General features: G+C 39.9%; 1 protein-coding gene across 1 annotated transcript in view; it reads left to right on the top strand.

Moving 5' to 3' along the window:
- Positions 1–16,541, top strand: part of LOC122569046 (discoidin domain-containing receptor 2) — a 214,021-nt gene that overhangs the window by 161,050 nt on the left and 36,430 nt on the right. The window contains exons 7-10 of the mRNA XM_043729508.1: positions 2,225–2,404; positions 10,573–10,712; positions 11,608–11,815; positions 13,929–14,084. Coding sequence (XP_043585443.1) covers positions 2,225–2,404; positions 10,573–10,712; positions 11,608–11,815; positions 13,929–14,084 — 684 coding nt within the window. The remainder of the gene's footprint in view (positions 1–2,224; positions 2,405–10,572; positions 10,713–11,607; positions 11,816–13,928; positions 14,085–16,541) is intronic.

Raw genomic sequence — 16,541 nt, 5'->3', positions numbered from 1 at the left:
TCGGTGAAACATTTGGAAGATTCCATTTTTAGATTAGACTTTTCCTTCAGATTCCATTTTTAATTGCATTATTCCATAGCAAATCTAAATTTCCAGACAGTTTTCAATTTTACACCGTTTACTCATAAGTTCCTCCCGATTAATTAAACAAAATTTACCAGCTCCACCCAACAGCACAGGTATGTTGCGTTAATTTCACCCCAAACAGGTTCACAAAGTCTCATCTGGTGTAGAAACTTGCAGCTTCGATCGTTATTACCGTTCTAACAATAGATATCGTTACCTCGTATCGACGTTGCTCGTAGGTGGCGGACGTTTTAAGAAATATTTACACCGACGATGTTTGTTCCCCATTATTGAATTGGTATCGTTCTCGCAGTATCAGAGGGGCGCGTATGCGCGGTTGAACGATGGGACTGCAGCCGCTTGAAAAGTCGCCCGAATTATCAAGTGTACGATATTTTTATTGGTACGTCGTTAGCGGTGAAAAACAGCGCGACCGTAAACGACAACTTGCGTGTATTCAGTTTCGGTGTCGGGCCAGCTGTGCAATTACTGTAACAAGAACGAAAATATTTTTCATATGCTGGATGGTGATTCTAGTCGAAATTACTGCGATCGCGACTGCTACGAGCCTTGGTATTACTCTCTGCGTGCGTGTATTATATGTATACGCGTATATACAACATATATATTTTTTTGTGAGTTTTTTAACCCCTTCGTGCACCCATCGCATGAAGCGAACAACACCATGATAAATATAGATACGGTATTTTTATTGCGCTCGAAATTTATCGTTCGTGCCGTTTTATCGGAAAAGAAAGCAATAGGAGGGGAAATCGGTGCCATTTTACCAACGTTCTACACCGCCGGAAGCTCTCTGTTCATTTTTCCCTATCGTTCGCGCAAACGGCTAATTTAATACTGTCAAGCTTTTAATCTCATTCTTTTCTCTCGAATAGATATTCGTCGTTGTTGCACGACGGACCATTAAGAATGCAATTGATTATTTTTCGAGCGGTAGCGTCGAAACTCGTACTACGTTCTTCCCTTATTGGCATCTGTCAGTTCTCGTCGCGTCGAAGACGGAAGCTTCCGAATAAAAATCATTTCTCTGTATGTTCTATCGCCGCGAACGTGCCACTCTATCGGATGTCAATCTCCGACGCGGTGATGAGAACGTGCACAGATTAAATTATGCGATTCTTGCGGATCTCTTAAGTGAAGTCGTTTCAAGTAAAATGGCTTAGAGAAACGGTTTTAAATTAAATGCAGCTTCTAGATAGTGAAATATTTAGAAGCTCTAACCCGTCGAATGGTAAATTTTGTATTTATATCGATGTCTATTCTGTTCAATCGGACGTGTACCGAAAACCATCGAAATCGCAGGATAATTTTATCTTGTGACTTATTAGATTAAAGTTCGTCCTCGTGTAAAATACGTCTCGTATCCGACATTAATTTGATTAAAAGTATTCCTGAAGGCAACTATGAAAACAAACAATCTGGTATCAGTCACTTCGACGAATTTTAAAAATGGATCGAGCCACTTAAAAGCCAAATTGACTAATTCCTTTATAAAATTATTAATTTCACGCTATACTGATACATAACTAGTATCCAATATCTCAAAAGAGGAAGCCTTATTTTCATAGATTTATTTATCACACGTAGATACCACAGATGCTTCCGAAGAACGTTTAAGAATTTTACTAATTATAATTTTCATTTCTCTATACAATTTAATTTATGAAATCGATCAGCGCGGTTTTTCAGTCACGATCGAGTTTCGATCGTTAAATTACTCACACTAAACTGCGGATATCTACGGAAATTCATATTTCTGCGAACACAACGAAAAGAGCAGCACTTAGTCAGATCACTTATGAATTAAATATACCTAACAAATACTATACTTTGGGATATTTTATATATTTTTGTATAATACGTGCATTCTGTAAATTTGTACACCTTTGAATTTCCCGTAGCTGCATAAAAATCCGCAGTCTACGCGTCAGAATATAAAAAGTAACCACACGGCGTTTGTATAAAGATTCGAAAGTTTCCCGGTGGCGTCTATTTCCTGAGGACGTGCGCTTTATCCAACGACCAAGCGCAATCTTATCACGTCTCGTCGTGGAATAAAATGTCCGTCTCATCGCCGCGATGATGCATAGTTCACGAACGTACCGTGCTACTACCCTTTTTGTTTTCTCGGTTGCAGACGGCCTGGTGTCGTATTCCATGCCCCAAGGAATTAAGAGAGGATCGGAGGTTGACCTTTCCGACAGGACATACGACGGCAGGGAAGAAGGAGGTTACCTCTCCGGGGGACTTGGTCAACTTGTCGACGGGCAAAAGGGTCCTGACAACTTCAGATTGGACGTCAGTGGTAACGGGAAAGGTGAGCTGCCTCGTGCTGGAACGAGATTAACGCTAGAGTTTGATCGTGTCTAGATTAGCGTGATAGAACCGTCTGCTACGTTCCGTGCTCGCGAGTTACCAGCTCGTTCGTTTGCTTATTATTTCGTTCCTTCTTCCATCTTTCCCGTTTATCCTTGTTCTTTTTCCTTCTTTCTATTTTTCTTTCTTTCTAGCTTTTGTTCTTTCGTTGTTCTTTTATTCTTTTTTTTCTTTGCGTTACGCGTAGAAAGGATCGTTGAAATTCGGCTTGACAGGGCTGCAGGAGCTAGTAAAGGGAGGAAAAGGAGAATGGTCTGCGAGTGGAAAGAAAACAGGATCGTTTAAGCTAACGGGGCTCAGTTTTACGGGAATTAACAATTCTCCTGCGGGTGTTTTCTCGAGTATTATTAAATCTCAATTGTAAATTCGCTGTTTCGTTTCAACGGCGGAATTAAATTTGCTGGGCGTTATCGAACTGCATACATATTACAACAGGTAGAAGTTTCTTTAGCTCTGGCGGAACGTATCGATGATAAAGAAACTCGATGGAGAAGCAAATTGTTTTCTTCGTTCTGTAAGAAAAAGGCAATGAATCGATAGCTCTGGTCTTTGAAATAGCTCGATTTTTACGTGACAACTTTTTTCCTAAGTATATTATTGTCCTGGAATTAATTATAGCTATTAGAAACAATATAGTAAGACCGAAAAATTGAGTTCTTGAGCGGTGATATCGATCGATATATTCCTTGAAAGTCTCTTAAATTTGAAGCTACACGCATTAATTAAAACTGTACGATATTAAGATTTCGCTGTTTGCTCAATAAAAACAACACTTAATCTGTTATTGCCAAAGAAAGAAGCAATTTCAAATTTACGTATTTTTCAAAAAGTCAAAGGTTTTTAGTCCTACAAACATATGAACTTCTTTCCTTGATTGATGTCGCCACCTTATTACGTCTTTTCTATCAACCTAACGCATACAGTTCATACGTAGCCAAGTTAACAAAAGATCTCGCGAGGTATCTGCTGCTACCGGCGCTTAAGCCGGCGAATAAAATTTTCCTCGTGTCGATTCTAGGTGTATAGAGCAGTCTAGATAGTGATAAGAGAATTCTAGGAAACTATGTCTGCGAAGGCTAGGATACTCGGACTCTTCCGGAGGCAAACGTGTTCCACGTCGCACTCGAATCTGTTCCAATTTACATTTATATTGAACCGCGGACTAGGCTGCGAGCCACGATGCTGTTTACCGGCTCCCAGGATACATTTGTGTCTTTCCATTTACGCCACGGGACAGGCCGAGGCTACGTACTTTCAGCTTCTTAAACTTTTAAACCCGTCGAGACTGCGTGCACCAGCCACTCCTTTCTCTCTATTCTCTGCTTAAACCTCTGTTGCAATCGGAGTCTCTCGAATCGAGAAGAACTGGCCTCTTAGCGTCCTATGCAGCTGCATCTCGTTTCTATTTTCAAAAGACTCGTGAAAATATTTCTTCGCTTCCATTCTTAGTCTGGTTGAGACGATGATGAAGAAGCCACGTCATTGTTTCTATCGTTGTCCAGAAAGTTTCCGTGAAACTTCCGTTCCGTTGGCATGGATGCACTCACTGTTGCATCCCCGTTCTCGTTAATAAGTTTCCTTGGTTTGCATGCAAGAATGGTACGAGAACTCGAACAGCACGATGCGATCAGAATGTCAGCGGGAAACGGCTCGTCAGCACCGGAGTGAGTAATTAGGTCATTAAGTAATAACTTTCAGATTGCAGTTTAGCGAACGTCACGACAAGGACAGGGATCGTTGCTGATTCTAATATCGTCAGACTGAATCTGTGGTATTTTCTAAATTTTCCCGCATCCAGATTTCTTTGATCCGCCGCCTTGTTAATAAATCTTCTCCGTAAATTGTTCGCCAAGCTGTTTTGTTGAATGACGATTTGTTACTCAGCGATGTTATAAATGATTGCGCGTACAAAGTTAGCTGTTTTGATGAATAGAAGAGCAAGGAAAAATTTCAACATACAAAATTTCAGTCATTAATAGTCGTCGTAGAGAATTATATAAATGAACTTCCTTTCCTCTATCGCTTGCGAAATTGTTTAAAAGGTTGTTTAATTAATATATTTTTGTTCCGTGCCACGACCCAGTAATTATACACTCGTCCATTTCTTCATCCACGGTATTTCACAATTCTTCACTATTTCTATAACAACCTTTCAACACTAGTCGTTTCTGATTTTTTTAAACATGCCATGCACGCTTTCCCATTTTTATTTCTCTGTCGTTTCGCTTTTCTAACGCTTTCTTTAACATAATCGCTCGAACCTGCAATAATCCTCAAGGAGTCGTTGCTGCCGTGTCGAAAATTAGTCTTTATTACCACTGATTCCATCTGCCTGCCATAAGGTTTAGTGTTTGCTGTCGAGTCTTTTATTTTCACGATGCATTAAGTCCAGGCGCTCCTTGGTTTCATTACTTGTAATGGTTAAACGTTGGATTTCCGCGCACGTCACTCGAGGCTACGCTCCGTACTTGCGAGTGATCTTCAGTTTGGGGGCGGCCTGTTCTCATTTTTTCGTATCAGTTTTTCCAACGAATTAGCAACGATGCCCTTACTTCTTCACCGAAAATGTGAATTCTCTTGTCCCATGTTCTATTTTTCATCTCAAGTTTTCATCTTTTCCACATCCACCACCGATACTTCGCTTGTACTCAGCTCTCCGCACAAGACACACAGAGAAACGACACTGATCCGCTTACACTTAACATTCATCCGTTCGTTCAGTCGTCTTTGTGTTCTTTGCGAAATGTATAGCTATATTTAAACTGTAAAACAAGGCGTCAGATTCATTCTAAATATCCCTATCATCGTAATCGAAGTAGAGAATCGGCTGGCTCGTGGTGTCCATACTAATCGAGACGAAAATTTACGAGTCGCACCGCAGACGCGTTGCTCCGCGAACACGGTCGAACAATTTTTGTAAAACCATTCAAACCATAAGAGAAAAAGAATATTTTGATTATATTCCCACGGTCCAAAGAGTTCCAAGTTTCAAGCATACAAAGCTTTCACAGGTACAAATCCACGAAGAATATAATATAAATATTAAAAAGAAATGTAATTAATACAAATGTGAATTACGGAAATACAAATCTACAGAATTTGACAAAGATCAAGAACGCATCTACCATTTCATGACAGTTGATATGTTTTTAAATATTCATGAATTCGATCCGAATGCGAAACAAGAAGAAAGTTTCATTAGTATAAAATGTAACATAATATACTATAAAATGATCCAAGAGCGTATTGAATTTTACAATTACTCTCCGTAGAAAACAAGGAATACAGCTCATCGCATTCCTGCCCTTTGGCCTACAGTCATAACCCTTGGAAAAATAGTTCTACACTATGACTACTAAGCTGTTCCTCATCTACGTCGTTTAAATTCTCTTTAGAAATCGATAACACGCGAGCGTATACCGTTTTACGATCGCCATACGCTCGGCAGTATAGTTTCAGGATGGTTTAAGTGAGAAAATCATCAAGCTACGGAGAGTTCACGGTGTGGTATATACCCGTTGGTTCGGCGGTTATCTTACGACCCTTCTGAATGTTCAGAATTGATGGTAGATAACGGCCGAAGGCGGCGGCGGCGACGACGACAGGAAACTGGAAACTATTTACTCGGGGGACGATATTAAGGGTGGTTTATATGAAGGCGGATAGATCAGGGCGATATAATGCTGCTGCACTGCTGATCGTGAACATTGTCGATAGAGAGGGAAAGCGGGCAGCACAAGCAGAGGGATGGATGTGCCATTGAAAATCCGAATGACTACTGCATCCGACGGACACGACGAGTTGAAACGAAACTTCGAACTTTTAATAAGCTCCGAGGGATCGAGGTAGGCTGCCTAGTAGAACAGCTCGACCGATTCCCGCACGAAGACTGCATGAAGATGGAGCTGCTTTGTCTTGGTACGCCCGACATCTTCTACGCTTCTTTCATCCATCCTCCGAGAATTCGTCGAGGACGAAAGAGAGAAATGCACAGGATTTATAGCGCTAAGAACAAATCTCGGTTGCTTTGGAGAGGTACGATCATCGTGTATCTACTTCTCGTCTTATAAAGCGAAATGAGGGGACAGGAGAAATTGAAACGTAAATAAGAGACGCGATTATGGGGAGAATCTTGGTATCTCGCTGTTGACTCGTTGTAATATTATGTTTCTAAAGATATTTCTGTTAACGCAGTGTAGCGTTCCGTATACTGTAATTATTGAAATTTCGAATTGCACGGGGCTGCAAGCTTTGATACGCCTGTGAACGACGGAAACTCGGGACGCGTGCTGAGCTGGATTCTGCAAGGTCACAGGAAGTTTTGGAAGTAGGGTCAGATAGCAATTACTCGACCTTATATTTCAATGTAACAACCAATATATATTCTATACTTAGCAAAAAAACAAGTAGAAAAACGTATGTAAGAATAGTATATCTGTATACACGGTGATTGTGTTGCAAACTCTGTTTAGAATCTATATGGTACGAGTTCTTATAAATAATTTCAATGAAATTTATGTCTTCATGCTATTGATAGTGTACGAAGTATAGTGATGAATTTTGTAACTTCTTTTGCTAATGCATAAAGCTGATAAAGCGAGGCGTCAGATCGCCTCTGCTTTAACATACCCCAAATTCTTCTCATTGAGTATTTTCCTTGTAAACGTGCAAGCTCTTGAATTGCATATTCAATGCTTAAACATTCAATCCTTAAACGAATCTCATCATTTCAATGGAGCAATGATTGTAGAAAAATCCATCTGATTTCAATTACCATGTGATTACATATTCCTTTTTACAAGAAAGTTTTTTTTTTTAGGTCATTCACAGTAAACTTGCCGGGGAGTTCATTTCGACGAATTCACGTGGAATTCGTAAAATCGCGCGCTCACGAAAGTTCGGCCGGAAAACCGCAGCCAGCGTCCGGTTAAAGGCGGAAATTCGAAGCGAACCGCGAAAAGTAAGAGAGAAACCAGGTTCGGAAAAACGCGTAACTCGCGGTCGCGGCCGGCTTTAGGGTTATTGCAGTCCATTTTCAATCCGCGCGCACTTCCCCCATGGGGCTCGGTGTGTTCGTACGCGAATATACTCGAAACAGTGGTATCTGGCGTCGCGGATCCGTGCAATAACTGCCGCTGCGGCTCCGCGCCACGAAACTCTTCCATTTCCCGAAACCGTGTTCCGTTGCACTTGCGGTGCGTATCCACCGACACACTTTAAAATAGAAGTTCCAGATCCATATATACATCTGGAAAATAGTTTTCGAAGTTAATTCGAAAAGTAATTAAAACACAGATATGTTAAAATTTTTTTGAAAGATTTGTGAGATTAAAAAGAATTCCTTTTATTTGGAGTTTAAATCCAATAATAAAATAATGTTTCTTTTAATATACTTAGACGCACATATTCGTGCATAGTCTTGCATCAAGTAATTTTTAAACAATATTCCGTTTCAACGAATCTTAGACAATAGGAACGTTAATAGATCGCGCAATTATAAAAATCAAATTTGTTTAAATCGACAGAGTCTAGCATAAACTTCTTACACTTGCCTCAAATTACACAAGTTTACGTCTTGCTTATTGTCGTTTAGATAAGATGCGTTTAGGATTATCGAGCCTTGAATTGCGTCACACGATAGTCGATATACTATTTGTTCACAAGAAGTTATCAAGTGATCAATTCCACTGATATTCTACATCAATTCCACTTTCACACTCCCAGGCGTCAACCAATGATTTATATAACTATCTCAATCGTTTGCATACAAACTCTAATCGCTTTTGTGATGCTACCGATCTTTTTTTTTTTGTAGTTCTCTCTTTAGATTTAAGCTATCTGTATATAACCACTAATTGCTTACCTTAATTTTTTGTCTCATTCTCTATTATTATTTATCATTATATCGTTATATCTTCGTTGTTATTAGCTTATAACCTGTTATAACCTGTTATATTCGCTATTGCAAGAAAGGAATTTTTTATTTCTCCCGTAAGTTATTTAATTAATTTCATTGAATTTAATAATGCAATATCACGTTACAAGCCGTTTCGAAGAATGATAGGAATATCCGAGATAATATTTCGGCGAGGATCGATGATACCCAGAGGCCGACTAACAAAGATAATTCCGGGAAATTAGCAGCAATGGTAAACCAGTGAATATAAATTAGGAGATGGTTTTAGTTCAGTGGCCGGTTACGTTGCCTGTTCCTGAAACTGGAGAATGGTGAGTCGGGTTTTCGACGAGTCACGAAGGTTGATTGTTAATCGGTGGCCAAGAGCTAGTCGAGGGAATGGGGTTGGCCGGAGAAAAGTTGGGAAAGCGATGAAGGTAAGGACGTTTCGTGCGAGGCGTTCTAGTGGACTCGTTAGTAAGGCTTAAACTTTAAACGGACTTTCTTCACACAGACGAGTTTTATATATCTTTCTGCTTTCTTCTCTTTATCGTACGTGTAAATCTAGATTTTAGAAATCTATGTATTTAGTTTGTCTAAGGCTTAGAATATTTCATAGTTTCATTTATATAACTTATTGTTATTATGATAATATTAATAAAATTGTTATTCTAAAATGTTCTCGTATATGATAATATAATGAAAAATGATTGGAATGAAAAAAGGGTAGGATATCTGTTAAAATGCAAATTCAGGTGACAATATCCAAGGAATTAATGTAGCAAAATTTTCTTAGATAGGGTGAGACACAGAACGATGTTTAGCAATCGGAAATGGTCGAGGCAGGGTAAAACAGAAGGGAGGATTCGTTTCGTGCTGAATCCGTTAATGGACTTGTCAGTAACATATAGGGAGGGAAAGAATTGGTTGATCGGATTGCTGGGCCGAGGATTCGAATCGAGATTTTTCATTTGTGGACCGATTCCACTAGCAATTGCGCTATCTGTTCTATCGACGAATCTTCCCTTGGCAATCTAAAAAAATTTTTTCGAATTTACATTTTGAATCACGAATCTACCACGTCCCTTTGCGGATATTCAACTTACTCGCTGTTGTTAGAAAAAGTTACAATCTTGGTTCATTCCATTCCATTAACCTAGTATTTGCGAATTTAATCATGAAATATGAGATGCGCGTTCTATTTAAATAATTCGTAAAATCTGAATAAAAATTTGAAGGAGACAAGAAAGAAAGTGACGAGACAAAGCAGAAGATTTCATGTTGCGAAGAAACGAGAGAAAGAACGAAGCTACGATCTTCCGCGTTTAAATTCGCCGGCGAAGAGCGCGAATTCAATGCAGTCGCAGATTGCACGAACCGCCTACTATTTCGCATTCAGCTGACGATTAATTAAGGCAACATTCAAAGACCAGCTGTCGTTCGGCTGAAAATAGGTTGGCATTGGGAACGGGTCGGGGCTGAAAGGACATCGCACAATTTGCAACAAATGCGTTCACGTTGAAACAATTTGTTCGTTTGATAGGGACCGGCCCGTTCACACCGCGCGGCAAACAGATTTCACGTCATGGCCGATTCACGGATTATTTATGTTACAAATTTTATTGTCTCGTTTATCGGTACGCGGTGTCGATGGGGTAATCGGATCCAACGACATAACGTGTCATTTTTCAGATTCACGAATGGAAATATTCTCGTCGTATTCGAACTCATCGCGTGATACTCTCGTCCATATTGTTAAAAAATATAAACTAGAGAAACAGAAAAAATGCGGAGAAGAAGAGAGAGAGAGAGAGGGAGAGGGAGAACATGAAAAAAAGTACATTTATATGGACGAACGGGACTGAAAAAACAGTCGATCGTTCGATTGTGTTTCAGCCGATCGCCGACGTTGTTAAACTCGAATTAGTCGCGGATTCGAATTTTATCGGACGCCACTGGTCGGTTGTCGAATGGCGGACGCTTCTTGGTACACCGATTCGCTGTGATTGTTGAAGGATCGATGAAAAGACATTTCGTGTAACGTTTTTGTCAGGGTACATCGTGCGGCAAAAGTGTAACGAGACAGGATTAAAACGTGACAGGTCGATGTTTCTGTCCATCCGTATTCGAACGTTTCAAATCGGTTCGAATGACCCGGAGGATGTAGCATCGTATTTTTGCAATAACAAGTTTCTTTTTCTTTCTTGTTTAAGGATACGAATGGGTAGGCTGGAGAAACGACACACCAAGTATGCTCGGTCGTCCCGTTGAAATAACCTTCGAATTCGACTATTCGAGGAATTTCACTGCCATACATTTGCACATGAACAATTACTTCACCAAAGACGTGCAGGTACGTTCAACTTTTCTCCATTTCGACCGTGTTGCAGACGTAAAATATCGCAGAAAAATGTTCTCAAGAGTATATTTTCTGCTACGGTATCTCCAAAAGCGATATCCAAACACGCTTCTCCAGATTAATCCGATTAATATTCCGATTATAGCCCCTTCTACTCGGAGATCGATGTTTGTTCAATCGGTATGAACTCGCTGCGAGATCCATGAATTCGGTATAATTCATTAAACTTTGTGGATGACTCGTTAACGAGTAAGAAAGACGTGAAAATCGCTCTTTGAACGTTCCTTAAAGCGAACACGCGTTATCTTAACGAAGCCATAGCTTCGTCGAAATTTTCTCAAATACCTTAAAAGGGAATGAGAAAGATAGAACGAAACGATCCAGAACTTTGAACGACGCCCCATCGTTGTTAAACTCGCGTAAACGATCTCGACTGCGTTTATCTCGGAAATCGTGCGATAACGTTGCATCGTGGTTTCCATGGCAAATTCAACGCGTTGTAAAAACGAATTTTATTCAACGTGAAAAAACAAATCCGGTAGCTTCCCCGCGATTCGATGGACAGGGAATTAAATTTTTCATTCGATCGGCCCATATGGTTCGACGCTTTTGCGTGGAGAAACTATTTTGCCTCGGTTGAACGATGGTTATTACGTTGCTCCATATACTCACGCGATACGTACATGTAGCGACGACTGTAGACGAAACAACAACGGCAGAGGAAGCTAAAGAAAAAGAAATAACGAAGGAGAAATAAGGTAGAGAGAAAAGAAGAGAAGAATTTCCATCACGTTCAACGATTCCCTCCCCTGTTTATTCGTCTACCAATCGCTTCATCTTCAGCCATGAACGCCACTGTATTCTCTACACACACGTGATTCTTCCGCAGGTCTTTTCCTACGCGAAGGTTTATCTTGGCACCGGTGGAAACCAGTTCAACGGCGAACCCGTCCATTTCTCGTATATACCGGACCTGGTGTTGGAGCAGGCACGTGATGTTACCATAAAGCTTCACTCGCGCGCCGGCCGTTTTCTGAAGCTACAGCTGTATTTCGCGGCGCGCTGGATCATGCTCAGCGAAGTAATCTTCGAATCAGGTAAGGGAAACACAACGGATCTCTCGATAAAAATCTATTTTTCATCCTACTTCCCCACCTTTTCGATTCACGTTCCGTAGACGAGAGTGTGTACTCTAGGGTAAGAGAAAAACGGAGACACAGAAAAATAGGTAGAAAAAAAGCTACAGAGACGTCGGTAAGAAACATAAGGGACGAAAGGAGCGAAAGAGGGAAAGGGATCACGGGAATCGGGATAGCGAGATATCGAAAACGAAATAACTTCACACGGATTTCAAGGCTGCCACGGAAACTTCGCCAAGAGTAGAAACCGCATCCGGTGCACGTTTCGAGGCCGTCGCTTGCGAACTTTGGATCAAGACACGGATGAGTTTTAAAGTCCCTCTCTCCGCAGACACCCGCCCGGTCGATTCGATTTCCAATTTTAGATGACACGTTCGCCACTGTGACGATAGAATCGTTGAAAAAGATGAAGGATAATCAGGCAGCTGCGCGCGAACGACGATACGTCAGAACGTTCATCCTTGATGGGACGATGAATTCTTGAACGTGGCTGACAGGCGAATCGCTGATAGAATTTTTATTCCCGTTCCTTCTCAATGGAATATCTTATACTGTGAATTGTTTTATTTAAAACTTTTAAGATTTTTGTGTCAGAGGAGAAGTCTCAATAGTGAATGACGTGGAAGATATATTTTAATTATATAAAGTATGCATCTGCGAGACAGATTAATATCTATTAATATCTATTGAGTTAATAATACAGAAGGTTCGTTCAAAGATTCGAAATTCTAAGTTCTACCTTCTAAATTCAAACTTTTAGAAACAATGTTCTAAATTCGAAAAACAGATTTCAACAGGATATGTACATAACGAAACTATATTTCATATTTCATATGCAATCGAGAACGCGCGTCTGTTTATCAAAATGTAGCATAATCTACGAAATGAAAGTCGCGTCCACAGCGATCGTGTTAAATAACAAACTCGGTAATGAATATTACAAGTCGAAAAAAAATTTACATTATACTTTAACGACATCTCCCTCTAAACATTCGAGGTTAAGAGAGTGAAGAGAAAAACCGCTCGTTAATTCGAAAATATTCCCGCTGCTTGTAAAACATTCAAAGGCGGACTCCTCAGTTATTCCAATGGTGTTTCTCGGTCGACTCGGAAGCATCAACGTCCAAGAAAAAAGGCGAAAGTATACGCGGCACGTTACGCGAATCAGAGCACGTGGTCGCGAAACAGAAGCGAAACTTAGACGGTTGCACCGCGAAGCGCACGCCCTCGAAAACTTTGGTTCCCGTGGCGAACAGCGAAACCGTCGTTAATCATTCTCTCGGTGTTCTATTCCTCCGTTTCCGCGAAAGATAAGTTCGATTGCTTATCCTCAAAGTGGCTCGAATTCCTCGGCATCCTCATCCCATGCAATTCACCTTAGTTTTTTCGCGAACGTGGCGCGAATCGTCCTACAAGACTTCTACTTAATTCCTCGTCCCGTTCCAGCCCTCTACTCTCTTTTATCTCTTTCGTAATTTCGATTCGATCGATTCAATTGAACGGAGTGCAAAGATTTTTGTACTACATAGAAGGAAAGGAAAAGTTCGTATAAAAGAAAAAGGAAGAGGAGAATAGCACCACTTCCCAGCAATTTGAGTAAACAAAAGCCAAGAGAAAATCGATCAAAGTTAAATCATTTTCTCAAACTATACTTTCAAGCTATAAATTTATGATCAATTTATACAAGTTTTCGACTATGCAACTCATATACCCTTTTTCTATTCTAATAAGAATACGATTTAAATATCGCAGAGTCTCCCTGATCGTTGCAAATCCTTCAATTTTGAAACAATTTTGTTATCCATCTGAGAATGGCAGAGAATGAATGAGTTGTATTAAAACGGTGCGCGGAAATTTCCAATGTGGCCACTTTTTCATAGTTCTATTAAAACCAACAATCTCATCTCGCCCTAAGCATTAAGAAGATCACCCTACTAAAATTACGTGATAACCGTATTAATTTCGAGGGTGGTTAGCCCCTTGCTGTGTGTTTAAAAGAGCCTCCCCTTCCGTTAACATTCAATTCCTTTGATGGCCGCAAATTTCATTAGTCTCCATTCCTGATGTGCAGTAATCTCCGAATGGAACAACACCGACGATGAAGAGCCGAGGAACAAGAGTGCCATTGTATTGGCGACCGGCAGTCCCTATCAGAATAACGAGGGTCCACTGCAAAGAGACGAAGTAAAGGCCACTTTTAATAAGGAGGAAAACAACGATAATGCCCGTAAGTCTCCCCGTTGGTTTCTGCTATTGTTGCATCGAAGGACACCCTTCGTAATTTTCCGCACGATTTCCACTCTTCTTTATTCCCTTCCCTTTCTCTTCTCTTCCCTTTTTTTTTCCTTCTGCTCTCCAGATCGCTCGCCTTTTTGCTGTTTGGAAGCTGCAGCTTCGAAAATTGAATGCCGATCACGAGCGGCCCTTTCTTTCCCTTGCTCGCTTTTCTCTCTGTTTCTCTCTTCTCTTTATTCGCATTTCACCGGTCGTGTTCGCGATGTTCGTCGCGAAACCTTTCGCGATATTTCGTCGACGCGCAATAAAGTTGCAAAAAAAGAAGTAGGAATAAAAGAAGAGAAGAGAAATTTTATTTTCAACGGCTTCGTCACGGGTAATTTTTGGCTGAGAGCTTGTCCAGCAGCGACATACAATACGTTGTTTCGAAATGTCGAAGAACAGAGTAGCGATCGATCTATGAAAATACGCGAAATAGAATGTACAAAATATCATGCGTATCTCCTTAAGATATTTTGCTAATCGTATTGCGATTAATTTATCGATGAATTAAAGCTAACATCGAGACGCGAGAAATATTATTAACGATTTTCACATGAACTTTCTATTTTTCATATATATATTATTTCCTATAGAATCAAGTAAAATTACGTATGTGTATAAATGTTAATACCTTATGAATATGCTATAGTATTGTAATATATGTTATTATAGATGCAACAACTCTCGAAGCGAGTGAACCATTTGCTCTAGTCGAAACGAAAAATTATTTCGAATTTTGAAAGTATTGATTTTCCAACTAGCGCGCATTTGAATTTTCTTCGCTTGTTTTTTTGAGTCTCTCTAAAAATTCTAAACTCTGTTTTCGTATTTAACTAGCTTTCAGATAATGCAACGAGTACAACGCACGATTGCCGATACATTTCTGAACATCCGTATGCGGTATCGTGGAACATAACGTACAATGTAGGCGATAAAATGATTACTATATCAGTCACAAGTTGACGTACCCACAATCCTATTACTTTTCAAATAAGCTGTGTACAAATCGAGCGATCGCGATAAACACCAAAAAGCGGTGAAATTGTGTGCAACGCTATAAAAGCAAGATAAAGTGTTTACAGGCAGGTTGCACGGCTCTCTAGTTCCTTGCTTCCCGTTCCTTTTTAAATGCACCGTAACGTCTCCCAGGTGTTCTAAAAAATACACGGTCGGTGATCAAAGAAACGGAGCGGAAGAGATCGACAATACTCTCTGCGGCCTCTATAAACCGATAATGTAGCTATGCTTCGTCTTTTGTTTCACCAATCCTCGAGTAGAAAGCAAAATCTAATTAATTTCTTTTTCCCCGTTTACTACCTCTGCCGGGGGAGCACTTCGCTTTGAATCGAAGTGTTAAAGGAAGTAACTCTTAAAGTACTGACCGCCCCATTCTTTTACCAATCGTTTTATTCGACAAACTGTCCAGTTGTCTTGGAGTTTCTTTTTCTTTTATCCATGCTGCGGACATGAAGTTTAACTGATCGTTATAGTTTCTTCTGTTTGATCGACTTTTCATAAAGTGACCGAATCAGATTATATTGGGCTTTTCTCCTTGTTCACGATCCGATTATTCGTATATTATATAATTATATAATTCGTATTATATACTCGTTTGTTTTATGTATACGTTTACCGAACCTAATTCATGAGGTTCTTGTACACAGACTGCTTGAGAAGTCACGAAATTATGAATATGATAATTTAGACGTACTTTGTCCGTATTCGTGCAATTATTATTATTTTACTTGGAATACATTCTTTCTGCATTAGAATAACATCGTAGTCAATCGGTACCTTTGTTACGGTTACTTCGAGTCTTGCACATAGAAAATAATCGTAGAGAATTGTATCGGACGAATATTACCTGATGCGCAAGCATTTCTATCTATTGCTTGATAAAAAATTTACTTATAGCTGTGCCATGATGAGTAGCATTATCACGCCGGAGAAACCAGATGTACCAAAACACTATCGCTTCGATCGTTGTAACTTGCGTGATACACGCTTTCTATAATAAATGATGCATTGTATCTATCTGTTAGAAATATGATATGCATAAAATATTGGCATTTTTATATTTAAATACAATCTGAAACACTAACGATTTAAAGATACAAATCCGAAAAAGGTCCTGTTATTTTTCAAGCAAATTGTATATGTACAGATAGCTATAACATGTACCGATTTCTTCAGTAACAAGATAAGATAGAAATAACAATCATGATGTAATTACAAGGTCTGAAACTCCTTTGCCGCGTTATAGTAACACGAAACACGATGTTACGCCGTTGCCAGGAAGAAAATTAAAAGCCTTTACATTCAATCGATACGCATGCAAGATCGCGCTCGGGTACGTTCAGCTTTTCACGCGATGAAACCAATATTCCGTTTCCTGCGTAACGATTCT

This window comes from Bombus pyrosoma, linkage group LG7 (assembly GCF_014825855.1).
Source record: "Bombus pyrosoma isolate SC7728 linkage group LG7, ASM1482585v1, whole genome shotgun sequence".
NCBI lineage: Eukaryota > Metazoa > Arthropoda > Insecta > Hymenoptera > Apidae > Bombus > Bombus pyrosoma.
The sequence above is the reverse complement of the archived record's forward strand: the minus strand, read 5'-3'. Positions and strand labels throughout refer to the sequence as shown.